The 26,418-nt window shown below is 38.9% G+C and overlaps 4 protein-coding genes across 4 annotated transcripts; 2 read left to right on the top strand and 2 right to left on the bottom strand.

Annotated features, from left to right (window-relative positions):
* Window positions 1–1,463: 1,463 nt before the first annotated feature.
* On the bottom strand, window positions 1,464–2,898 carry c5ar1 (complement C5a receptor 1). Its single transcript, XM_005720622.1, has one exon. It carries the CDS (start codon window positions 2,896–2,898, stop codon window positions 1,864–1,866), a length of 1,035 nt encoding a protein of 344 aa, XP_005720679.1. The 3' UTR covers window positions 1,464–1,863.
* Window positions 2,899–4,217: 1,319 nt separating this feature from the next.
* lbhl (LBH regulator of WNT signaling pathway, like) lies at window positions 4,218–12,509 on the bottom strand. The gene is made up of 4 exons (XM_005720621.1): window positions 12,138–12,509; window positions 8,775–8,850; window positions 7,129–7,423; window positions 4,218–5,170 (listed from the first exon to the last, which is right to left on the bottom strand). The coding sequence occupies exons 2-4, from the start codon at window positions 8,844–8,846 to the stop codon at window positions 5,100–5,102; spliced, it is 438 nt and encodes a 145-aa protein (XP_005720678.1). The 5' UTR covers window positions 8,847–8,850; window positions 12,138–12,509; the 3' UTR covers window positions 4,218–5,099.
* Window positions 12,510–14,817: 2,308 nt separating this feature from the next.
* Window positions 14,818–21,678, top strand: polr2i (RNA polymerase II subunit I). The gene is made up of 6 exons (XM_005720620.2): window positions 14,818–15,013; window positions 15,168–15,222; window positions 18,111–18,184; window positions 19,849–19,923; window positions 21,077–21,128; window positions 21,352–21,678. Exons 1-6 carry the CDS (start codon window positions 14,952–14,954, stop codon window positions 21,412–21,414), a joined length of 381 nt encoding a protein of 126 aa, XP_005720677.1. The 5' UTR covers window positions 14,818–14,951; the 3' UTR covers window positions 21,415–21,678.
* Window positions 21,679–22,574: 896 nt separating this feature from the next.
* pglyrp5 (peptidoglycan recognition protein 5) lies at window positions 22,575–25,125 on the top strand. Its single transcript, XM_005720619.1, has 4 exons — window positions 22,575–23,169; window positions 23,275–23,470; window positions 23,556–23,674; window positions 23,920–25,125. Exons 1-4 carry the CDS (start codon window positions 23,157–23,159, stop codon window positions 24,093–24,095), a joined length of 504 nt encoding a protein of 167 aa, XP_005720676.1. The 5' UTR covers window positions 22,575–23,156; the 3' UTR covers window positions 24,096–25,125.
* Window positions 25,126–26,418: the final 1,293 nt, after the last annotated feature.

The raw sequence follows: 26,418 nt of genomic DNA, 5'->3' as shown, positions 1-26,418 counted from the left end.
AGAAAGCGAGTTTATTTACACAGAAAACAGTGCCAACAGTCCACAGTGTGTGCTTTCCCAATTCCCCGTGCCGTGATTCCTCTCCGTGATGCGTGGTTGTGCTTTGTCCTCCTCGATGCCTGTGTTCAACTGTGTACTGCTCCCTCCACACGTTTCCGTAATCACCCTGGAAACAAGAGATGCCACAATGAGTACTGCCCCATCCACTGGCCGACTAAACACGTTAACCATTCCAACAAGAAAGTATTGAAAACCCGAGCTCCGCACTAACTGTATTTCTGGTTTAACGATCCCGTGCCGACTGCTGCTCCACTGCTCTCTTAAGTAGAGCCCCTTGATTAGCAGATCAGCAACAGGTGAGTTATTATCACAGGTGTGGCTGGCTCCAAGGCAGGGACTCTCCAGACCTGGTGGGGCAGCAAAACTGACACAACAACACACAGGGAAACGAGGAACGAGGAGCAGATCACACCACAACCATAAATGATTAAGAAAGACGAATAAAACTCATAATATTCATTAAACTCAAAAAATAACACATGATCCCCAGGTCACAGACCCAGGCCCATGACAGAATTAATTGTTTTACTATGTGCACAAATTATAATCGTGCATTTTATCATTACTTCTATGAAATTATGGAAGCATTATGGAAGCTGGCAGCTTGGTGCTACTTGCTGTTAGAGAGGCTGGATGTTTGGATGGTTAGAGGTCAATCAACCCTGAATTAGACAAGTGGAAGAACATGGATGGCATCTTATTTTTATGTACTGGACATTTTAATAATAAGTTCCACTTTCTTTCCTAAGAGGGTCCTCTACACTTCTATACAAATCTAATATATTCATATGTATTATTCCTTTCAACTTAATAATTTGCATTTTGTATAAGTCTTTCCAGTTCATTAAAGACTTGCTAATGTTTGTTTTAATCAGCTAGTTGTTATTAAATAGAGACAGGCAGTTCTGCATTTTGCAGCTGTTTCCTGCTTATTACACAGAAACTACCAGAGATATTTCCAGGTAATAGTCACACTTCTTAATAGGTTATTAATTTGTTATTAAATGGAAACAGGCAGTTTTACATTTTGCTGCTCGATTTTCTGCTTATTACAATTTAGCAGGACTTGAAATGTTTGTCAGTGGGTAAAAAAAATAGTATTATGCACTCAGAAAACATGTTTGAAACATGTTTGAAACATGTTTGTCCTACAGCAGCCACAGTAGGCCACATGTAGTGTCCAATACACTTATATGATACAGGTTATTAATCATAAGGTCCACCTGTTTTTTAATCTTAAGAAATGAAGCTTCAGAGATGTAAAGTGTGTCTTCCTCTTGTGGTGTATGAAAATAACACTTACTGCACCTTTCTGTAATTACAGGTGTGAAGAAATCAAACTTCTGTGTATATATTTTATTTCTGTCAAACAATTTGAACAAAAACATGACAAAAAGGCAAACGATACATGATAAAAAACAAATACCTTAATAGAATCTAAAATATTCTTTTTGTGAGAGAAAAAACTAGAAGTGCCAAGAATTTTGTTGCATAAGACATGATGTTTCACAGAAATGTTGCAGAATGAGTAACGGTTCCACATTTGAAACCTCTAACAATTCTTTAAAACATATTTGCTTATCACCGAACTTAACCAGAAAAAAATCTTAGTAGCTCATGAAAAGTGAAGGCAGGGTATTTGTACCCACAGACCTTTTTTTGCTCATATAAATCAAGTCAAATCTAATGGTTCATATCCAAGCCAAGGCCAGCAGAATTTACTTATTCTTTTGTGAAACTTCAACTGTGATGGAAATTGTTATATTACACCAGTCCTGTCTGTGTATTAGAGTCAGTACACAATCATATTGTTGTCATCTCTTTGCCATTACTGGTGCTCTTGGTGTCCATATGGGTGATGCTGATCTTGGTAGTCGGGTCCTCGCTGATGAACTGGAGGATGTTACGCAGTGAGCGGTTCATGCTGTCTTTGAAGCTTTGACCCAGACACACATAGAGCAGAGGGTTGAGGCAGCTGTTGAAGTAAGCCAGGCAGAGCACTATAACGTGTGCCAAGTGAAGTTTGGGGCTCGCAGGGGAAGCCCGAGGGGTGGTCAGTATGAGGAAATCCACGATGTGCAGAGGTATCCAGCACAAGAAGAAGCTCAGCACCACAGCGATGATGACCCTCAGGGTTTTCTTGGACCGGGTCCGACCTCGTGTCATTCTCCTCTGTGTCTTGTTGAAAACCACCAAGTGACAAACTAGAATAACCAGGAAAGGAATAATGAATCCAATCAGGAAGCGAAAAGCAGAGATAGGCCAGGCACTGTCTACAGTGTACTCCATCCTACACTCTCTCTTCTCGTCACCTGCCACAATCTGCTTGGCGTACACAAACTGTGGGATACTGCCTATCAGGGCCAGGACCCACACAGCAACACATCCATAAGCACCCTGTTTGGGTCGCCTGTGGTTCTGACACCAGATGGGTCTAATGACCAGCAACAAACGATCCACGCTGATCACAACCAGCTGCAGGATGCTGCAGTACATCACCAGGTAAAACAGGCCTCTGATGAGCATGCAGGCCAGCGGACCGAAGTGCCAGTGATCGTCGTGGACCAGAGGGACCATAAGCAAGGGGATGGAGAGGCAGCACAGAAGATCAGCCAGAGCGAGGTTGAGGAACCAGAGGGAGGTGACAGAGCGGGACATGCAGAACCCCGTCACCCACACCACCACAGCATTTCCAGGCACACCCAGCAGGACCACAAGGCTGTACATGACCAGAGCCACTATCTGGATCGGCTGAATCTCAGGAGTCACAGACTCAATAATGTCAGGAAATGTGTTATTATCATCAGGAAATGTGTAATTATCATCACTGTAATCCATGATTCCTTACAACTGTGAAGTATAGGGTATAGATTAGTGTCGTGCATAAAATTAACATTAGAATGAGAGAATGATTCATTCAACAATATCTGTGACAAATGTTTCGTCGAAAAGATTTTCATGATTCACTAAAATAATACAGTTCAATCCAGAAAAGCTAATGTTTGTTTTTTAAATTCAAACTAATACTTTAGTATTAACTCACCAACTGTTCAGCCTCTGTTTGTGTTGCTCTGTCACCACTGAGAGGAAGTTGTAGAGCTGGTCTGCTTCTGTGCTTTATACTCTCACCCCACCCCGTGCAAACACAGTTGCACAAGATTCCTGCTAAAAGTACAAGTCCTCTGCATGTGAGTGTACATTTGATGACTGCAATCAAAAAAATTGGTTAATGTAAAAATGCCGTTTTTATGTCAAAATTTAGGTGTAACTTCACAGGAAATAATTAAATCATAGTTCATACACTGAGAAAAAAAACAAAACAAATGGAAGCTGACCTCGACTACTTTGTCGTGCTTGCTTTATTCACCAGTTTACTGGTAGTGCTACAAATTATTTTTCCCTTATTTCAGTGCTCACTATAAAATAAAAGTCTATTGATATGTCAGGATCGGTAATTTTAAAAATAATTACTTCAAATGTCTATCTTGTCAAAATAAAAGTCTTAATAATTGTGTTTAAAGTATGAATACTAAATGTCATGGAGTAGCCCCGTGACGTCTAATCACACAACACAGCATGCTGGTACTGTAGCCTTGCCACACGTGAAATTCTAGGAAATTAAAAGTTTTAGAGTTTTAAAATATAAATCTCAGTTGTACTCCCAATTGCAATTGGTCGGGGGTTTTTTTAGACCTTTAAGCCTAGTGTTATAGTCATTAGGGGGATTTAGTCAATGTGCTATAAAGGAGCAAATAAAGTTTTTGAGATGTTTGCAGCATGATTTCATTGTATGTGGTTTCAGATAGCTAGATATGTTTCCTACTTTTACCTAACACCTGTCTTTTGATAATGGATTAAGCAATGTTATAAAATAATTTAGTATTTAATTGTGTTTTTTTTTGGATTATGTGGCAGGAGGTTGTGTATCATTGTGTATCAGGCCATGGTGCTAAGGAGGCCACAGTGGTTGTACTCCCAGGACCTCCAGCTGTAATGAGTCACAGCCTGGTCCAGAATGGCTTCCTCAGTCAGTGTATTTAGTTTTGCATTGGTGTATTGTAGTGCCAATAACACTGAACTGTTCAACTGTGTGAAGGCCTTTTTATTTTCTGCAGTAATTAATCATTTTGCAAAAACACTCAAAAATGATTTCCTGTTTCAACGGGACAAAAGACTTTATTGTCAAACTTGAAACAATAATTTTACAGTAACAGATCATCTTTATCATATATACATATTATTCACAAATTAGCCTACTCACAACCTATAGTACAGTAAAAGAACTAGAGTTTCAGCTGTGGTAGTAGAAAACAAGTAGAGCTCCCTTTGTGTTGATCACCATGCATCACATTTCTGCAACCTTGTTGAAAATGCTGATATTACACAACAGCAGTGAGCATCTGTCACTCCCATGATGTAGCTGCCTCATAGACGAGTTTAAATCGAACAATATCATGCCTGAATTTTAACGCAAAGTAGGTTTTTAAAAATGTGATTCTCCAAACATTCAAGACATATCAGAGCAGAACTGCATGTGTTTCCAGAGAACAGCCAACTCAGTTTACAGTACTGTAACACATACTACATACTAAAGGTATGACTAGGTAAATATCCTCAAGAAGACTGACTGTGGGACAGAAAAATGAATTAAAGAGACAGAGAAACACATTTGCATAAACATAAATACGTGTGAGGAAAATTGAGTGGCAGGATTTCCTGTTTTTAACAAAATCAGGAAATGATAAAGAAGATCAAGCACAGAGTCAGCAAAATGTTCTCTAGAAATTCTAAAAATTGCTGACTTTGGAAGAACATGGGTTTGCTTCCCGTTGCACACGCAGTCTTGTCATAGTTCACCTCTTATTGTGCGCATTGGTATAAAGACGAACATTAAAGTCCCAGCTGGCATGGAGTTGTTACCATGTAAAACACATTATCAGTACAGTATTTGTTTAATTTTGTCATAGTTGCTGTCATAAGTACATATTGCGATGCTTCCTCGCTGGTTTCTCACAGACGGTGAGTCCTCAGAGGTAAGCTCAGTTGAAGGCTGGAGCACTGCTGGGTGGAAGTGTAGGAGTGTCATCTCTGAATGCATCCGACTGAAGGTCTGCAGAAAAAATAGGGTGAGTTTGAAAATTAAATTTCAGTGTAGAATACTTTCACCAAACAAGTTATTTTTTCATACCGCTCTGGTGCCTTAAACATGATGAAACTTTTTTCCTACTCTTTCTTTTTATAAATTTAATGAATGCGTATTTTCCAAAATAAAAACCAGCAACAAGCGCTTCTTAATTCAGTTCAATTAAATTTTATTTATACAGCGCCAAATCACAACAACAGTCGCCTCAAGGTAGACCCTACAATAGTACATACAGATAGAAACCCAACAATCATATGACCCCTTAAGAGCAAGCACTTTGGCAACAGTGGGAAGGAAAAACTCTTTTAACAGGAAGAAACCTCCAGCAGAACCAGGCTGAGGGGGGTGGCCATCGGCCGTGACCAGTTGGGATTAGGGGAGGAAGACAGGACAAAACACATGCTGTGGAAGCGAGTGGGAGATTAATAACAAGTAGTGATTCAATGCACATATTAACACATAGTGAGTGAGAAAGGACATATCCTGGTCAAAAAAGACTCCAAGATTCCTCACAGTGTCACAGGAAGTCAAGGTAATGCCATCCAGAGTATGTATCTGGTTAAATACCATATTCCTAGGACTTTGTACAAGTACAATAACCTCAGTTTTATCTGAATTTAGAAGCAGAAAGTTAGAGGTCATCCAGGTTCTTATATATTTAAGGCATTCCTGCACTTTGACTAATTGGTGTGCGTTATATGATTCAAACCACTGCAGTGCAGTATCTGTAATACCTTCAGGTACTGCACTGCAGTGGGTACTGCACATACCTTATCATTAGCTTAAATGTCTTCTAGGTAGCCGAAAAGTAAAGCAAAACATATTAAAACATTTCAAATTATATTCCAAATAAACAAGCATGGGCTTGTTAATCCTTTACATTAACTATATAATACATACTACTGCATTTCATTAACAGCTTCGACACTGGCAAAGACTCACACACCTTGTAGTCTGTATTGTGTATTTAAAAACCTTCTCTCCTTTGTCTTTTTCTGTGATTCAGACGCTTTCCCCAGTCCTTAATTTTGTGTCCAAAGTTTAAACCGTTTAAACAGTTGATTGTTTTATGTTTTATGGGACAATTCTCCATAACTTTACCTCCATCTGTAACTCTGCATCAATTATATGTAGCAGAAACCTCTACTCTTCTCCATGTTTCCTAATAGTAATGTCCCACAGGCTGTGAAGTAAACCACAGCAGCAGGTCACCAAAATGATGTTGACGATTTTGTTTGCCAGGCAAATCCACCTTGTTTGGATTTTTGTGTATGCACTCCCTGACAGAAATAGTTTAATACTAATACCATTTTGTACCTACATGTTAGGTTACATCTTTGAGTATGTTAGTGGCAGAGGGATGGTGGTTTTTCAGTCTGAATCATCAGGCTTTACTTCCTGATTTGGAATGCAACGGGAAAAGGATGAGATGGATGACTTTGTAGGTTGCCAATCCAACTGAAAGTTAGAAATGGTACTAGTAGCTTTGGTTGTAGCTCCAGCTAGTACATCCACTTTTACACTTTACACAGGATGGTCTTGTTTGAATCATCACTGCGTGTCTGGTATTTCGTTGTGAAGCACTTTGTGATGTTTATCTCAAAAACTGCTATAAAAAGGAAATTATACTGTCATACAAATACAGACATTGACTTGAGAAATGAGAAACCTTCTGTTTACCAATGTATCTAAAACTTATCAAAACTTTCTGTCACCTGACTGCCTAATAAACTGATCCCGTAAGCTTAATTTCTATATAGGAATTAATAAAACTAAAGTGATTAAAAATAAGCGGTACCACAGTGAGTAAAGGGGCAGCAAAAGAAATTTCATGTTTATGGTTTCACATGGATATGTTTTCTTTTTTTTCCAATTTGTAATAAAACAACATTTGAATATATACGACTACCTTATGTGCAACTCACCAATGAGTGTCAAGCCTTGCTGCTGATTCAGTATAACCGATGTCTCTTCTTCCTCCTCCTCTTCTCCCCAATCTGCAATGTTGGCCGGGGGGATGCACTGCTCCAAGAACAGGTCCTCCTCATCTTCCTCCATGTCCATGTTCTCTGGAGGCCAGCGCAGCTCTCCACTCTCCACCTCGCTCACCTCAGTTGGTTCCACAACAATAGAGGGTAGACGTTCCTTCTCGTGCTCGTGGCCCAGACAGTTCAGAGAGGTCTCGGGGTCCAGGACAACCTCAACAGGGTCAGGAAAGATCTGGGGGAAGAACTTGATTGTGTCATGAGCAGTATATTGAATTAAAACTCTGTAGAAGCCTGTAAATAAACTTAATTAGGAATTCTACAAATTGTTTTATGTTTTTCCTTATCTATCCCAGAATCACACACACATGCACACACACACCTACGCAATATCGGGGCCTTGGATTTTGTGTACTTACTACTATTCGGGTTTTTAATCCTTGTTTGTGTCTGCATTTGAGTCTCTTCAGCTAAGCATTTCAAGACATTTTAAAGTATCAAAAGTATCAACTGTAACACAGAACTCCAATCATAACTAGAAAAATTTGCATTTCCTGCGAAAATGCTGTGTGGATGCTTTAACGCTGAAGATTTCTGCTGAAAAAGTTGAAAAAAAATATTGCCCTGAGCAGGATTCGAACCTGGCCCTTCTGGTCTCAAGGCAGCAACTCATCTCACTGAGCCATACTCATTCTTACAAAGAAGAGGTGGAGAGACTGTCAATTCTGCTGAAATGAGCAGAAGCTGCTGAGAATTGTGCTGATAAGAGGTGAAAAGGCTGAAAATTTTGCAGAAAAGAGGTGAATCAGCAGAATTTCTGCTGAAAAGAGGTAAAGAAGCAAAAAGATGCGCTGAAAAGAGATGAATCAGCAGAATTTCTGCTCAAAAGAGTTTTTTTCTGAAAACAGCTGAGATTTGTGCTAATAAGAGGTGAAAAGGCTGAAATTTTTGCAGAAGAGGTGAATAAGCAGAATTTGGGCAGAAAAGAGGTGAAAATTCTGAAAATTCTGCTGAAAAGAGTTCAATCAGCATAATTTCTGCTGAAAAGAGTTCAGTCAGCAGAATTCTGCTGAAAAGAGGTTTTTGCTGAAAAAAGCTGAAAAAGCTGCTATTTGTGCTGAAAAGTGGTGAAAAAACTGAAAATTCTGCTGAAAAGGGCTGAAAAAGCTGAAATTGGTGTTGGAAAGAGTTAAAAAAGTTTAACTGTTAACTGAAACAAATGTTGCCATAAGCGGGATTTGAACCCGGGCCTCCCAGTCTGAGAACGGATGCTCATCTCACTGAGCTAAAACACAGGTCAACCCGGCAAGGAAAATCAGTGAGGCCACTGATAATATGGCAGAAATGGGCAAAAAATATTGCAAAAAAAATTCAATATCTCAAAAAGTATAGAAGTTATGAGCACCAAAAGTCATAGCCGGCATTAGCAGAAAGAGCAGAATTTTCTGCTAATTTTCTGCTAATGTTATTGTTGTGTGGATGCCTTTTCAGGCATCCACACAACTATAACTCAATCAGACTTAGCTGCTATGCTAAAAATATTTGACAGAGATCTGTCGCAGTATGATTCTAGGGTATTATGTTACCTGAATTGGCAGTCTTTGGTCTTTACTCTGCATGTCTTCACATTCTGGATTCTGACCACTCATCTCCTCCATACCTCTGCAGGTGAAACAAATTTATATCAATCCTAGAAGAGGAATTAAAAAAAAAAAAAAGCATGCACCACATTTAGCATGGACTAAAAAATTCTGTCTAATACTGCAAAAGCACATGAGCGTGTGCATGTTTACTTTAGAAGAGTCCAGAACCCCGTATGTAATGTAAAGTGCTCAAAGGAAATTCATGATGCTGCTGACACAGCTGTGCAGCCCCCACTGCTGCGTGCCAATCGAACTACAAATCGTGTCATTTGGTTTTCCATGAAACAGCATCATTGCCGCTTGTGTCATTGCTGAATTACACTAGGATCACATTATCCAACATGCCCGGCTTTTCATTCGTCAGAGATTTCCTGCCCTACATCATGCTGGCTAAAGCTGGTCCGACCATGCACAAATATGTGCATCTCCTAATACATGCAAGCACTCTCTAGATTAGTGCAGACCTCAAATGGGGTTTGATACCAAAATGGATTATGTAGTTTGGCGATCATATTTTATTTTCTGACAGGAAGCCAAGTATCCTGTTTTGGCTTGCGTCCCTCACACCCCCAATCTGCCTCAGTTATCAGTAAAGTTTTTGTTACATAAAAAAAAATGTTTACATGACCGTCATCAGACGTCTAGCCGCCAGCAGCTTTGATGAAGCCACTTGTTTCAGTTACATGGATAAGTCTGTGTCCGTAGCCAACTTTAGTCTGTTTACGTTGTCCAGAAAAGCAGACAAAAGGGATTAAGAAGGGCTGAGGATCCATCTGAATCCTCTTTTTATCCCTCTTCCTTGCTTCCTTGTCTCTATTTCTCAGTATGTCTCAGCGTGTGTCCTCTCTCCATAAGTACCAGTCACGGTTTGTTGCCTGGTGTAATGACACAGTCTGCTCAGTCTCGCTTACTGTTTAATGAAATTTCCACTGAAAGACAGATTTAATCTACTTTTTGGAATTTGCAGTCACATGTCTCATCAAACTAAAGAGGCAAATCTAATTATTTTTACATAGAAGCCGAGAAGATGAACGGGACCTTTTAGCCTCTTCCTGAGATACGCAGCACTCAGACCCCAGTTCTTCACTCTTGCATCAAGTCAAAGCACAAAAGAGAGCATAAACAAGCCAATGCAAATGTCTGCTCGGAAGCTTTCAAAGGCATTTCCAGCCAAAATTAAAGTGCATGAGGATCAGTGCTTTGGATCAAGAGCATTAAGGATGGTCTGAGAATATGTAAAAAATATTTGAAATCCAAAAATAATTTGTTTTCTCATATTTTCGTGTGTAGCCTGAGACTTCCATCAGTTTGTTTCCCTCTTCCTCCCTCTCTCTCTCTCTCTCTCTCTCAAATTGAATAGTTTTTTTAATAGCTGACTTCAGTCGATTTGTGATTTTCCTATTGACATGCTCAAAGTTACATATTGCATGACACGACAACTGAAGAAACGCTAAGCCAGTTTGCACAACTGGCAAAATGAGGACATCGTGTTCTTCCCCAAATAGGATCAGCTTTGGGAGTACTCTATCATTTTTTTTGACCCACTTGTGAATGTGCGCGGCCCTACAATTCAATTTCTGATATTGTGCTGTTGACAATTGTGCCACACTAAGCTGTTTGTGTGCCACCTGGGGTTGGAAACTATTATGATGAATGAGCTTAACCCCCATGTAATCCCTCTCATGTACACTCGCTCTAAACACCTGCATGTTTTAGCACGGTCAACAATCGGGCTTTGTGTGCCTTGTGCGCTGCATTTGGCTGTTGATGCAAAAGTATGCTTTATCACTAGCAGACATTTAGGCTTCTTTTATGTGCACAGGCCAGATGATTAGTTTTAAAATATGCATCTAATATTACTCAAGTGTTAGTGTTAAACCAAGCCTGAAGTTTACACCTAAAGGCGAAGATCTGTGTCACCAGAAAGAGGAAGCTAAAGGCGCTAAAGAGCCGCACCACCGCAAAATGTTTGATCATTAAAACGATAAAGTTTTATCTCATTTCCTGTTTCTCTCACATTTTCCTGTAGATGTTTCATTTTTCTAACTTCACACATTTAATTTTTTTTTCAGGTCAGAGGCCACATAACTGGTTCACAATCTGGCCACAGCAGTTACACTATAAGGTGCTGCGGTTGTGCAATAAATGAAAACGTACTGATGAAAACATGAGGAAAGATTGCAGCAAACTTTAAAACGTTCCTATTTTATTGTTGCTATTTTTTATACTTCCCCAGCATCACTACACTTAGATGTTTCTGTAGTTGAAAATGTGAGATGGGAGGTATGAAATGGCTCATGGCCTCTGTTTGCTCTTGACCTTTCAAGACCACAAAAACATTCAAAACACGCAAAAAGTAAGAAAAAAAAAAGGAGAAAAGCGTTTTCACTTTTTACAAACATACAATAAATAAGACTGGATCCTGTGAAATCTCCAACATGTACAATATATGCCAGTTAAACCTTTTATAGGTCAGGCCAACATCTAGTTTTGTCATTTCTAATTAATTTTTTATTTTTATCTAATTTTGACTTTTTGTTTTTGTGGATCAGTTTTGTTGTATTTTGTTTCCAGAGGGGATTTTCTTCTTTCAGTTTAGTTTATATTCTTTGAATTTGTTTATTTTAAGTGTATTATTTGTTAGTTTCATTGTCAGTTTTAGCTTTTCTAATTATTATTGTATGGTGGGAATATCTCAGAGGCAACATTTAGGAAAAACAATAAAAACAAAACTTGAAACATTTTTATTTTATTTTTGTTAGTTTTCCCGAGTTCACAAAATAGTTTCAATTTTGTTTCAGTCTAATTCATATTTTTAAAGATGTCGAATACTTTGTCACAATTTTTGTCTATGTTAATCTGGGTTTATTGCTTAACCTCCAGAAACACTATTGTGTAAAGCTAGTTATTAATGGTCAGTGGACCATGTGTTACGATTGATTCACTGTTTCCATATTTGTGACTTGGAGGAAGTTTTTAAAGTTCACAGGGTTCATGGATCCATCTGCTATCACAGCTGCCCACAAGGACCAAAAAGCTTCAGAAAAAGTTGCTGAGGTGACCTAAGGGTGGAATGAGTTTGTCATCAAGAGTTGGGTCTTATTTCTGATAATGGCACAATCTGCTGCTTGACTGTACATGACTGTATCTTCCTGACACTTCTGCTGAGTTACTTTCAGAAGATGCACAGTGACGATAAGATCTTAAAGTGGAACCTGAGGGGGACTTGCAGCAGTTTTCCATTTAATTGTTATCCAAGATTAAAATGCACACAGTCACACGACCACAAGGTTCATCACCTCTTACCCATCAGTTGCTGTCAGGCATATGTCCTCTCCATCTTGGCACAGTGTCACAGTGGTGAAGCTCGGCTCATCCGCTGGTGATACGAGAGGGGTTGCAGGGGGAGGTGAACAACTCCCACAGCAGTCCCCCCCTGCAGGACCCTCAATGAGGTTTTCAGCCTCCAGGGCGAAACCTGGATGGGGAGGGCTCCAAACTCTCAGGGATCTCAGGTGTTTAGCAGATGGTGAAGGAGGTGGCTCGACTATTCAGGCAGGAGAGCACCCGTGTCTCTCTTCAGTGCTGAGTTCGCTTGTCCAAAGCGTACACGCTCTCCGCCGTCTCCCGTATCCGACTTCCTTCCTCATGTCTCTGTCATTATCCCTCCCTGTCCCACCCCGCTGCCAGGCTTTGGAGAAGAGCAGGATTAACGTCTCTTTTGATTACGGAGGCTGCATGGGTGACGTCAGGCAGGCTTGACAGTCCCCTCTGATGAGTTGGCACACTGGGTCGCTGGTGCATCTGGACAGAAACATACAAAGGGCACACAGATGGCCTGTGGTCGTGCTGTTGGCGGATGTTTAAATCAACTTGCCATGGCCACAACTGCACATGAGACGGACATGCATTTGCATGTTTTATTATGAAATCCTTTCTATCCCTCCCATTCTGTCTGTTTCCCCATCATGACTCTGTGTGTGTCGTTGCTCCATCAGTGGATTTAGATTTGGACGATTCATGGAATTAGCCCAGGGATCAAGGGCTCGGGGGTGGGAAGGGGATACAGTGTATATATATATATAACAGGCAGCAAGTATTGCAAAACAGGCAGCACACTAGTAACATTAGTGTTTAATCCCCTTTGCAGCCTAAGTCAATAGGATAGATATGGGACGAGGAAGGAAAGGAGCCTGCGCAACATGAAAGGCATCCTTCTTCTCTAGAACCTGGATGAATTTTTAATTTAAGAAATCAGGGAACTCCACCCGTGATGTATCATCTGAGACTCCTCCGTAATCAGGACAGTGCTTCCCCTATTAACTCGAGTGTCAGTTATACCGTCTCCAACTCAGATTCATTTGTTTTAAAAATGAACACACCATGCTTTTCTTTATTTTATATCATATGTCTTTTGCAGTGGTGGGTGCTCATATTGAACATGGCCAAGCTGGTTACAGCTAATGAAGTCAGCACTTGGCAAACATACACGAGCCAAAACTTAAGCTTAAGACTGCTCTAAACACTCACTTTTCTTTCTTTTTCTTTGGCTCTGTATGTCAAAGTGAAGGGACATCTTTAATATAATGGTCTCAAACTCATAGCATAGGAGCGTTTGCTTGCTTGCTTGCTTGCTTGCTTTGCTTAAATGTAAATCAGTTCTCTTTCCGAGCCTTAAAAAAAGATACAGTACTTTATCATTTCCAAGTCTGCTGTCAATTTGAATTAGGGTCTCATTGCTATGCTTGCAACAAAATGCACACAGATATTAAAATAATTTGATTAGGTTGTGCAAAATAAAATGTCTAAACGTTTTATGTGTTTTATATTTGCGCAACTATATTTTTTTAAATGGAACATTTATTGAATCTTCTGACAATTTAAAAGTCCTATTTGCTACATCCGGCATTTTTTAAGCAATTTATAGCTTAAAATGTATTATGCAATTTATCTGTGCTTACAGGGGGAAAAGGTTACACTGATTATGTAAAAGTCTAAAAAACACATTTAAAAACTTTTTAAAAAACTGTATGTATCAAATATGTTACACGAGGCAATAATGGGTTAATAACATTGTAATAATAGCTCTGTTTTCTTCAAGTGTCCAACAAGACATGGCAGTGCTAATTGGCTGCGCACAATATCAGGGCCATCTGTGTGCCTGACGATAATGACTGACTTAACCAAGGTTAATTCGGATTAGTGACATTAGTGTCAAAATGTCAATTAGATTTTGACTGGGTTTGTCTTTATATTACACGGAGCTAGTACCACACAGATGAGGACCAAAATAACATGAAGACCAGTCATTTAAGCCAATGCAACATGAATCTTGAAGGTTTGAATAGGATTGGTTATGAACAATATGAAGTTTGGGTTTTCTGTGTTTTTATGATGACTGGTCTGTGTGAAAGCTGTTCTTACCACAGGCTGTTTAAAGAGATAGATGTAGTGACTATGAGTTTACGCACTCAATTTGTGGGTTGCTATTTAAAAACTTCGAGTCTAGCATCATTGTCGTCAACGTTTTGTCATTGCTTTGCTTTGTTTCTTAGACACTAGTTACCAAATTTGGAGGAGAGGGTGGAATTGCTTGGTGACAACACACACTTGCACAATACAAAACAAAAACCTTAGAGCAATTCTTTTTTTTCTTTTTTTAGTTCAGTTCAACTTTCTTTATATACTGCAGCACCAAATCACAACAACATTCACCCCGAGGTGCTTTATATTGTAAGGTAAATACACTACGATAATGCAACAATAACCAGAAGAAGTGGAAATGTGTGATGTTTTTAAAATAAGTCTACTGGGTTCACTCATCTAACCTAGACACATGTAAAATGAAGTAAGCAATGTAAACCCTTCGCTTGTACATGCATTGCTTCGCTTCACTCCTGTGCATCTTTTGACTAATACAACAGGTCTGCAAATGTGTATCAGTGCCTATTCTGTCCTCCAGCCATTTGTAGGCGCTATTTGGAAAAAAAGGCAGAGCCAAAATCGTTTACGCATGCGCATATGGTCTGTTTTTAAACTTGAGGAGTGAGGCGGTAGACATTAACAACATTTGAAATTAATTGAATTCATTACTTTTGTCCACAATAAATCGTTTCTCTGATGGATTTAGACGGTGGGACGTACGAGCCGGGATTTGTTGGCATACGGTTTTGTCAAGAATGGTGAGCGTTTGTCTGTTTTAGAGGACGTATACGTTGACGTAGCCGGCTAGCTAAAATAAGCTAGACGCACATTAACATAATATTGTATGAACTGAAGGAATACGTACGCATAATTGAAATGGAAACCCATTAACCACTTGGCTTTGTCTTCCAGTAACAACATGTTGTATCCTAAAGAAGACAAGGAGAACCGCATCCTGCTGTATGCCGTAAGTTTGTGCTCCTCACGTGTGTGTGTTAACCAATAAGTATTAGTGCTACTTTATTTTAAGTTAGCTAATCCACGATACAGCAACACTCTTCTAACAGATTATAAAACGAATGGTTAAAATTACAGCTTTAGTTTTAATTTTTCTTAGTTTGCTTATTTTACACCCCTTATGTTACAATCGGTAAATACAATCAGTTTATAGCACATTAAAAACTAGTTGACCAAAGTGCTGTAGACGCTATACAATGAATATGTGTGTGTGTGTGTGTGTGTGTGTGTGTGTGTGTGTGTGTGTGTGTAAAAGCATCACTCACTTAGAGATGAAAGGGAAAGGAACCTTTCTGTCATGGTCAATAGTAGTGAGTGGAAAGATGTATGAAAATATGCTTCATCAGTTTGTTTGTAATCATCCCAAACCAATGCAATTACAGATTTTACACAGAATAATCTCAACCATGGACATAGTTTCAACCCCAGTCTTTTGCTTGAAATGCAAGGCAGAAATTAGTACCCTAACTCATTGTGTTTGGTGTTGTCATAAGCTGCAGACGTACTGGTCTAGTGTATGATTAGAAGTGAAAAATACATCGAGGCTGAAAACAGAATATCTTATGTTCATATCACGTTCAAAAGTCCAATGCTTTGTAAAACTTTGGAACCCTGTTTGATCTACTTGAAAACTGATGTCTACGATCTTGGTGTTGGGATTTTTTTTCTAAAGGTTGTGATAATGCTGGGCTGATTATTGCATATTATTGTTGCAGTTGCTAGTGTTTTATGTGAGACTAAACTAAATTAAATAATTTGATATATTACAAAATATAAGAAATAGCTCTAATATATACAAATAGCTTAATTATAAAAATCCAGAATATTACAGAATACAGAATTACCAAATTTTAAATGCTGCAAAACAGCTGTAAAACTTTATTATTTTCACTGTAGAGGATGTAACTATTGCACGGTGTACTGTACATTAGTTGGAGGAGTTGTACAGGCAGGAGTGATTTCCTCTAGGGCTGGGTATCGTCACTGATTTCTAGAATCGATTCGATTCCGATTCACAAGGTCCCAATTCGATTCAATTTGATTCGATTCAATTTAAATCTGGGAAATTTCATGGTTGTAAACCATAATTCAGATCAGTACATTTACATATTTTTGTATCTATAAAAAGGAAACTGACACTCGCAAGACTTTATCAAAGGTGTGAGCATCACAGCAGAGGCCTTTGTGTCAAAGTAGCTGAAGATAAAACACAGAAAAACATGAAGGTGATTTTCCTGGCCTGGGATTTTATAAAAATATTCTGCAGTACATCAAAAACGAAAGAAAACCATTAATCAACTTATGAACATTACCTCTGAAGTTACAGCGGTTTTATTACAGACACAGCTGAGCGTTTTGCATTTTGCATAATTTTAAAAAGTTTGCATTTGTTTAGAAGCCTATTGAACAGCAGAAATTAGGTTTTCTTTTCGGACGTAAGTAAAAGGGAAAAAAACAGCGGCCGACAGCGCTGTAAACAACGGTAGACTTGTGCGTAACAAGCAAGCGAATAATTCAGAAAACAGATTTTTAGACGGGAAACTGTTCTTGAAGTACGGAGAGAAAGCGAGAGAGAGCTGTGCATGAAGTGTGGTGGAAGCAAAAACAGCAAAAGTCAGAGGGAATTCATGACGATGTATATGTGAAGCGAAATGTGAAGCGTAGTTTGGATCTTCTTTTGCTGCTGGTTCAGTCAATAATGTTTGGAGAGAGATAAAACTAACAGCTTTAGGATCAGCGCAAAAAGGGCGTAAACACAAAGCGCGGACCCGCCGAAGCATCAGAATCAGCGAGCTGTCGGCTTTCAGCTCGTGTCCGTGCCGTCGGGTGAGAAAGGCGACATCTCACTGATTCTGATCCGTCGGCGGGTCCGCGCTTTGTGTTTACATCTTTGTGCAGAATCCGTGTTCCTGCTCTCAGTTACTGTTTTAGCTGTTTGGTGGTTGTTGAAATTTAGTGAGGTTTAACCTGAGATTCTGGTGTTTCGGGCAAAATAAATTAATATTAAAAAAATCGATTCAGGATTTTAATGAATCGATATCACGTTATCCAAGCTAGAATCGATTTTAATCGATAAATCGATTATCAAAACCCACCCCTAATTTCCTCTGTTGTTCAGTGGTGCATTTGGGTAATCTCAGTCTCTAACTAAACATTCTCCTGTTACTGGCCATGTCATGGAGTGGGTGCCAGGTATTGTTCAGCACTGGGAAACAGTAAATATAATTGGGTTGAAACAAAACAAAACAAGGGCGGTCACCAACCTTTTCTGCACCACGGACCGGTTTAATATCAGACAATATTTTCACAGATTGGCCTTTAAGGTGTTGCGGATAAATACAACAAATAAAATGACACAAAAGCTGGGTTATTTTGGAAATATAATAATAAATGCAGATTTACTGTGTAATTGTGTAACTTCATTAGCAGCGTCCTCCAGAAATGGGCCAACAACATTGAGAGTAACGTCCTCCTCTCTGCCCCTTAATGCTCTCTGTTCGCTATGGTAACGTGTAAATATTGCTTTCAAAATAAGACACACAACTACAACACGGGAAAAGATCTGGGGAAACCAAGTTAACGATAAAAATCCTGAAAACTCTAAATTTCACACCCGAGCCTCAACTCTTGCGGCCCGATAATAAACGACTCCAAACGACCTCTGATTTAAGACATACATTTTATTGTAATGTATTGTATAAAACGTTGTAAAACCATATGTAATGGAAGAGTTTAAAGGAAGATTGTTGTGATACAAGAAGAGTACCACAATAAGTCTGTAATTATTGTACTGAATGTCCTGCTCTTTAACAAAAAAAATATCTTGATCTCAAACAGTGCAGAAACTGTGACTACCAACAAGAGGCAGACAACAGCTGTATCTACGTCAATAAAATCACCCATGAGGTTGAGTAAGTAACCACAATACAACATAAATTAGCAAATGTTTTATTTCCTCAATTTGAATAATTCGTCATTTTCCATTGCAGACTGAGTCACACATTAAAGTGGGCGATAACTTTCTATTCAATCACTGCAGCACTTCTGAAAGCAACCAAAACTGTTATGACATCTAGGGTTAAATGCGCTGTGTAGACCCATTCAGCCACACAGATTTGATTGATTTCTCCAAATATGTACAAAAGATTTTCTGTGTACAATTTCAGACAGTACAAAGCAGTGTTTTTATGTGTACTCACACATACTGAATGGTAGTGGTGCAACGGATCACGGTTGATCCGAAATCCGAACCGATCCCACTCCACGGTTCGGTACGCACGTGATCCGAAGATTCGAAAAAGAAAAAAAAAAGTATGTGTATGGTGCGCATGGTCAGTCTGTCAAGCGGTAGTTATGGCCAGCGCTAGCGGTCCAAGTAGCGGAGCGGAGGAGTTTGTGGCATTTAAGCAGCCCTTTGCTGCCCAGTCCGACCGGGCTAAAGCTATTACTAACGCTAATGGGGTTTTTAGCTGCAGACGGGAGGCCGTCGTCTGTTGTGCAAAACAAGGGGTTTAAACTGTGATGAACGTGCTTGAGCCACGCTATGATTTCTCGTTGCGCGTCCACTTCAGTGACAAGATCGTTCCAAGCATGTATGAGCAGGAGAAGTTTAAAGTTATGGCTGAACTGTCCCAGGCATCTTCTGTTGCTCTAACTACAAATGGGTGGAGCTCCAGGGCAACGGAAAGCCACGTGACCGTGACCGCTCGTTATATCACAGCGGAGTGGTAGATACAAAGCCCTGTACTGCCCTATAGATTACATTAGATTAGATGAAACTTTATTTATCCCTCGGATGGGTTCCTCCGGGAAATTCAGTTTCCAGTAGCACAGCACCAACAGAAGTTGCAGAATGTGAGCAGAAATATACCATATATACACATTTATAAATACAGAGAATACAAAAGGGATAAATAGGAATTAGAATACAAGGGAACGGCACATTTTAAGTATTGTGAGTCTATTACACTGTTGGATATTAACAAAAACTATTGCACAGTGTAAAGGCACTACAGCTACTTGTTCCCCCCTCCTCTGTCCCCATTTCCCCTCCAGCGAGGAGTTAAACAGTTTGTTGGCGTGTGGGACAAAGGACTTTTTAAGTCTGCTGGTCCTTGACTTTGGGAGAAGCAACCTGTTACTGAACCGACTCCTCTGGTTGTTTATGGCTGTGTGCAGAGGATGCAGAGGCTGCCCAGCATGGTCCATAATGTCCATATTGCACCTTAATTTGTTTTTATATAAGTGCGTGGAATGAGTCTTCAGTTGAATGTTTTTTAATAGGGAAAATATGTTTAAATAAGTAAACGGCGAGTAGAATTTTTGTCTTTTTTTTCTATTTTTGCTGATCCGAAAATTGATCCGATCCGTGACTTTAAAACCGTGATCCGATCCGAACCGTGAGATTTTTGATCCGTTGCGCCACTACTGAATGGCTAATCTTTAGGAAAAAACATTAGCATTTTTTGCATGTGGGCTTCCTTTTGTAGTGCACACAGTACTAGAATTTTAGATTGCATTCATAGGTCATGTCAGTCGATGAGCTCTAAACCTCATGCTTTCATTTTTTTCCCAGTGAACTCACACAAATCATCGCTGATGTATCTCAGGACCCAACACTGCCAAGAACAGAAGACCACCCCTGCCCTAAGTAAGTTTTACCATACCTACTGACCTCCCTCAGCGCCCATGCTTCACCTCCTGTTGATGTTTTTAAGGGTATTTTGGGTCATTATCCTCTTCCGTTGTGAAGTGCTGTCCACTCAGTTTTTCAGGATTCAGCTGAATCCGAGCAGAGACTATAGCCTTGTTTGCTTAATCAATAAATTGCAGTGATCCAGTTCCACTAGCAGCTTTACATGCCCATGCCATAACACTGCCTCCACCACCATGTTTGACAAATAATGTGATATACTTCAGGTCATGAGCTACTACTTTTCTCTTCCCGTCATTCTGGTACAAATTCATTTTGGTTTCATGTGTCCAGATATTTTTTTCCCTGATGTGAGTGGGCTCTTTTAGAGCGTGTGGCAAAATCTAATCTGGCTTTTTGCTTTTTGAGTGTAATCAGAGGTTTAGACCATTTTGTGGAACCTCTGTATTTACATTCATGATAATAATCTCATGATCTTCCACTTTAGTTCTGACTGTATAATTGACCACCTGGCTGCAAAAATGCTTGTCCAATTTTGGAGTAATTATGTTTTGTTGTTGTTTGTGTTTTTTTTAAAGATCTGTCATTCCTGAGTGCTTTCACTGCAAAATATTTATTAAAAGGCATCATGATTTGTAAAACTGCATTGTTACCCATACACTTTTTAAGTAGCAAGTGAAATGTGTAATTCTAAAAATAAGTGCAGAGTCAATAATTACTGACACAGCATACTTCCTTATTTAAGCAGCAGAGCGTTGTTTAATCTGCATGTCTTGAAACTGATTGGTGCACATAGTCATCAATCAGTGAGACTAACTGAGCGTATGGTCATGCAAAACGGATGGAGCGTAGATTACATCACTGGGGTCTCAGCGTAAAAGCATTATATTTAACCACATCCCTGCTCTCGTGTGTCTACATTTTATAATTACTTTATGTCTCCTTGAGGCACACTAACAACATATCAAGTAGTTATTTAGACGGTCACCGTAGACAGAGGAAATCTGGATAAAGGTTCAGCCTGCCCTGAAATAAACTGTTGGTGATCATTGTAGGTTTCCACAAGCCATTTCAACTTTAATGGACTGTGGAATGAGATGTTGTGGCTCTGATGGTGGTAACACTTTTCTTTCACCGTTTCTCTTCTCAGATGTGGTCACAAGGAGGCGGTGTTCTTCCAGTCTCACAGTATGAAGGCTGAGGTAATTGCAACCTATGCGCTTTCTCTATATCTGCACAAGCTGATATATATATATATATATAAAAAAATCTTTCCCCATGTCAAAAATACAAAGCGAATACATTCTTCTTAGCCCCTGCTTTTCAGAAGGCACCCCATTATTAATCCAGAATATATATTTGAGAGAGGTATTTATTAAAATCGTTTGTTTTGACTGACACATTTTTGTGTGTTTCCCCACACAGGATGCTATGCGACTGTACTACGTGTGCACGGCGCCTCACTGTGGACACCGGTGGACAGAGTGAAGCCTTCTGATAATAAAGAGGTTTAGCACTTGCTTCTATGCTGTTGCTGTCAGCACTCGTACAGTATCAATCTGGGTCTGTGTTTACAGTGAATGCATTTGGCTTTATAAAATAGCAGCATTGCTGAGCCCTCTGTTATTGTTGTATGGACACTCATATCTGTCACCATGTTGTGAATATAATGTCATCAGTTTTGCTGTTGTTCTTTTTTTTTATAGCGCTTGTCATTTTCAAATGTGTATTGTTAGATTAAAACATGTTTTCAAATATCTCTTGAGTCTTAATAATTGTGAAACTCTTCATGCACTCCATCTCTGAGTGACACCCTGGCTACATTTTGAGAATCTTTTGTATAATAATAGTTATTTTGTTACATAATTAAGGTTATATCAAGACTAAGTAACACATAAATGTAAAACCAGGATACAACAGTTAATATAAAAGAGTTATTAGAGTTTGTTTGTTTGTTTTTAATGAATTACTCCTGATTTGGTCTGAGTCACTCAATCAGTATTTCTGGTTTTTTGAGAATAGCAAGAATCAGTGATCAGATAATGCTCCTAAATATTTTTAACTATAGGCCGGGAAACCTCGCCAACTCCCACACAAGCTCACCTTCAAATCAAACCAACTGACTTCCAAGTAGAGAAGTCGGTATAGATATTCACTTCCTGTTTCCAGCCTGGACTGTTTATGATTAGTGGGGGTTAAAACCATGAAACACAAGACTGGTTGTGTGTTTTCCTTTGAGTCACAACAGCTGAAAATTTAGACCACAAATCACATGTAACCAGTGCACATCCCCAATATTCACAAAATGTCTTGAGACTGTAGCTGACTCATTCGCTTAATGCTGAACATATTCGCAGCAGAGATGAGCCAAATAAATGTACAGTTGGCAACTTTAATAAGAATTTGATAATGTAATCTACACGTCTTGTTATTTGGTTACAAACTCCATGTGGTTTTACCCATTATGTTATATATGTGTGTGTGTGTGTGTGTATCAAGTGTGTTCATCTTTGGTAGCGATGAAAACCTATGATTTCTGTTCACAGTCTTGTTGACAGAAATCCTAGGTTTCTGTTGTTGTTTTAAAGTAATTAAAGATAAATGCTGTACAATCATTCCACCCTGGAAAAAGAACAGTCCAAAGAAGTCATTCAAATCCCCAAAATTCCCCTGAAATTCATGGCAAGTTTTGGATTTAGAGGGTAATTTGCAATGAGTGGATACAAACTTCAGACCCGAGCTGTAGCTACAGGTCTGCTCTCAGTCCAACTGGGAAATGCATCTAATACATTACATTAACAAGTAAACGGGAGTAATTTTTGATGAGTCAAGTCAGTTTCTTAAAGCACCAGTGACACTTCATCGACTTTCTCAGTTTTCAGACTACTCCTAAATTTGAAGATCATGACACGGCTTGTCTTTTTTCCTCCGTGCTACTGATTTTGTAATGTTAGTTAGTAGTTATGCGTGTGAAAAATCAGAGGTTTTCTCTAGCTGTGCAACATTCAGGAAATACTGTGTTGTACTTCCTTCTTTTTTAAGCACGTATATTCCAGACATCTTGTTGGGCAACTGTAAATTATTGCTCGGCTGGTAAAACTAGTGGGAAAATAACTCGTGCTTATTAAGTACATAATAGGTGTACTTCCCAAAACCACACCCCTTGAAACAGGCTCTTTGATAAAGGAGCTGCACTACTTGCCATGAGTTAGTCTGCTTTGTGGGACGCCATGGACCGACAAGGTATGGAAACAGACAGCTTTGCACTAAGGATGGTTTCTGGTTTACTAATTAGATTTTCTTTTTTGAATGCTGAGTATCAATTTGGTTGATTTCAATCTGTTTCAGTGATCATTGTTTCAAGGCAAGAGTGGGGAGCAGCCGCTGCCAAACAAACCAAGGCTCTGAAAGGACCTGCCCGAAGAGTTGTTATACACCACACTGCCTACCCAAGCTGCAAAGGCCTGGCTGAGTGCAAAGCCAGCCTTGTCAGTATTCAGAGATACCACATGAAAGACAGAAAGTTTGATGATATTGGATACAAGTGAGTTCCTCTGTTAGTGCACAAGAACTGTGTGCAAATGTTTGGTTTTGTTATCAAAGCTTACCTGTACTTCTTCAATGTTTAGTTTTCTTGTTGCTGGAGATGGGACTGTGTTCGAGGGTCGTGGCTGGGGTGTGATGGGCGCACATGCCAAAGACCACAACAGTGACTCACTGGGAATTGCCTTCATGGGGAATTTCAACAGTAAGCACTCCTTATTTGGTGTGTATCATATACAAGAGCATGTTGTTCAGGGTGTAGACATAAAATGATAAGGCTGGGCCTGTGTGTGCAATACAAACGTTAATCTTTATTTAGTAACCGCACCTTGTATCATAGGAAAAGATCATAAAAGCAGGGTAATTTTAATACAACAAGCACACACACACATTGGATATTGCACATTATTCTCCATATAATGATAAAGCTACTTCTTGTTTTCATTGCAGATGAGACGCCGAGTGAAAAAGCAGTCGTTGCGGTGAAACAGCTGCTGCAGTCTGGAGTTTCCGCAGGATTTCTACAGCCTGGGTTTGACCTGTATGGACACAGAGATCTGGGAAACACAGAGTGTCCAGGAGAAAAGCTTTACGCCGCACTGCCACGACTGAGGAGCACGTCGTGAACCTCGCAGACGATTTGTCAGTGTTTTGAGGGGAAATTGCACCCCTTCCTTAAATTGCACACAGACCCCATGACCAGCTTCTGTGAAGTAAGCAAGGTGTTAGGAGGAAGAAGCTTTCTAGATCCGACACTAATGCTCAGGTTTCTTTTTTCCTCGTCACATTATATGCATATTATTTGCAGATTATTATATTTTTTATTATCTGTTAGCAGGAAGAGTCTGTTTTCACAGCCTGTCAGAGCTTTCTTTTACAGCAGAGGGAGCCGTTGCATGGGATGAGAATAACGCAGGCTTTATCTGTTTAGAAGTGCAACTGGAAACTCAATGATTAATTGGTTAAGAATTGACAAAAAGTCTTATAATTTAAAAGCTATGATTCTTATAATTGCTGTGTGATGTCAACATATAGAAAGCACCGTAAAGATTTCAAATTGTGTCACATTTGTTGCATCTTCGAGATCAGCAGACTAAGCTGAAGATCAAAGTAAAAGAAAATTCTATATAGAGCTATTTAAAACTTAGTGCTGACAACATATAGGCATATAGGGAATAATATATGGGGATTCTAAGTTATTGTGGACCTCTGACCTCTTCTACAAGGTCAAATTTTTATAAAATGTCTTGTATCTTTAAAGTTGTACTTAAAATTCTGCTGCCTTTGTTTGTATTGGCAACAATCAGGAAATAACTCAGGTGTATGGGGATTCGAAATATCACATTATAGTTTGGCTTTCAAATTTCACATCCGCCTTTCTTTTATGCTGACCTCAGAAATGTGTTTTATATTTAAAGAGAAAATTGAGACAAAGACAATGAGCTTCCTAGTTAGTTAGAAGTATATTGTAGTATCCTATTATATAATAAGTTATTCATGTCCCATTATTTACAAATCAGTACCTATTATTCATTATCTACTTCTCTAAAATGTAATGCAAATGTATAATCAAAGTAAACATCTGTCAGATTTCTCTTAACTAATTTTTTCTTAAAGGACGTTTAAAAAGAACAAAGAAAATAAAAAGAATACAATAAAAACACAATATTGTTCCTTTAAAAGTTAAAAACACACAAACTGAGCTGTCTTGGCAGAGGTTTGCAGTCTCAGAGGGCTTCTTTTTATTACTCGATTCATTGTTTGTTTGATTTTTTTTTTTACGTATGCGAGGAATTTTCTCTTTTTCTCTATCACAAACACCACACAGGGTGAAGGGTTTTTTTTGTATGTAGTTAGAAGAGTTAATGATAATGATATTATCACAATATCTGTAAGAAATTCCAAGAAGCTACTTGTCTAAGCTATCTTTTAGTTTGTTTATTGAGTGTTTTGTTTCATTTTTTGGCAAACAGATTAAAGTTAAAATAACAGTTGCAGAAGCCTGTGAGACTGTCTGTAGCCATAACTGTGCAAAAAGAACAACTACACCTCAAGGTAATGTAAACTAAAGGTGAACAAGACCAAACATCTGCCACTCAGGTGAAATAATCACTTGCAAGAGGCAGAAAAAAGAACGTTTGTGTGCGAGACCACGGGCTCACAAAAATATAATTTGTGTATTATTAAAATAATAGAGTTTTTTATCACAGTTAGCTATGCTGGCATATCGCAGCAACACTTGTTAAACCGCAGAATAATTATTAAGTATATTATTGAACAACAAACAATCTGTACAAGTCCTGTTTTCTCATGCAAATGTCCTTCAAATATCTCTGCAACAAATACTGTAAACAACACAAGATGTGGAATGAAGGGCATTGTAAGTGCTGAAACAACAATGCATGCTTTCTGCAGTGCCAGAAACATTCCCAACAAGTGCTCACTTGTGCAGCACACAGATTATGGAGGAGGGCCCTATCAAACAGGCTAAATGGCAAAGGTATTAGACTGTATGACTAATCCTTGTCTTCATGACTAATATATAGTAGACTTTATTGTTGTCAATGATCAGTGTAACTGAACAAGATGCTAGGGCACAGCTACAGTGAAAGTTCAATGTGTTCAGACAGGGAAGGGAAGTGCTGTGTAAGTTCTAATAGATTCATCAAATTAAATGGATTTCTTTCTTCTGTGAGAAGAATTTGAAACAATAATCCAACCAAGAAGCATGTATATTATTCTTTTATTATTATTACTTTGTCATTGTCGGAACAGATATTAGATATCACTGCACTGGCTATACATGAATCTTTTTAAATGTTTGTTGAGCAATAAACTTAATAAACTAAGTCAAAGTAACGCAAAGGCATTGAGTTTGTGTGTCACCCCTTCCAAGTGGTGAAAAAACAGATATTAGATATTAAATTATAAAACCTGATATGAATTTGC

Source organism: Pundamilia nyererei, unplaced genomic scaffold (assembly GCF_000239375.1).
Source record: "Pundamilia nyererei isolate P.nyererei 1_Seehausen unplaced genomic scaffold, PunNye1.0 scaffold00003, whole genome shotgun sequence".
Taxonomy (NCBI): Eukaryota; Metazoa; Chordata; class Actinopteri; order Cichliformes; family Cichlidae; genus Pundamilia; species Pundamilia nyererei.
Note: the sequence above shows the minus strand (reverse complement) of the source record. Positions and strands in the feature narration are given on the sequence as shown.

Excerpts from the sequence above, each read along its gene's own strand:
- c5ar1 (XM_005720622.1), bottom strand. The coding sequence starts at position 2,898 with ATGGATTACAGTGATGATAATTACACATTTCCTGATGATAATAACACA.
- lbhl (XM_005720621.1), bottom strand. The coding sequence starts at position 8,846 with ATGGAGGAGATGAGTGGTCAGAATCCAGAATGTGAAGACATGCAGAGT. Across the intron at positions 7,424-8,774 it reads ACCAAAGACTGCCAATTCAG|ATCTTTCCTGACCCTGTTGA; the intron begins GTAACATAATAC and ends TTCTTCCCCCAG. Across the intron at positions 5,171-7,128 it reads GCAAGGCTTGACACTCATTG|ACCTTCAGTCGGATGCATTC; the intron begins GTGAGTTGCACA and ends TTTTTTCTGCAG.
- polr2i (XM_005720620.2), top strand. The coding sequence starts at position 14,952 with ATGGATTTAGACGGTGGGACGTACGAGCCGGGATTTGTTGGCATACGG. Across the intron at positions 15,014-15,167 it reads ATACGGTTTTGTCAAGAATG|TAACAACATGTTGTATCCTA; the intron begins GTGAGCGTTTGT and ends TTTGTCTTCCAG. Across the intron at positions 21,129-21,351 it reads CTCACAGTATGAAGGCTGAG|GATGCTATGCGACTGTACTA; the intron begins GTAATTGCAACC and ends TTCCCCACACAG.
- pglyrp5 (XM_005720619.1), top strand. Across the intron at positions 23,471-23,555 it reads TTTGATGATATTGGATACAA|TTTTCTTGTTGCTGGAGATG; the intron begins GTGAGTTCCTCT and ends TTCAATGTTTAG. Across the intron at positions 23,675-23,919 it reads CTTCATGGGGAATTTCAACA|ATGAGACGCCGAGTGAAAAA; the intron begins GTAAGCACTCCT and ends TTTTCATTGCAG.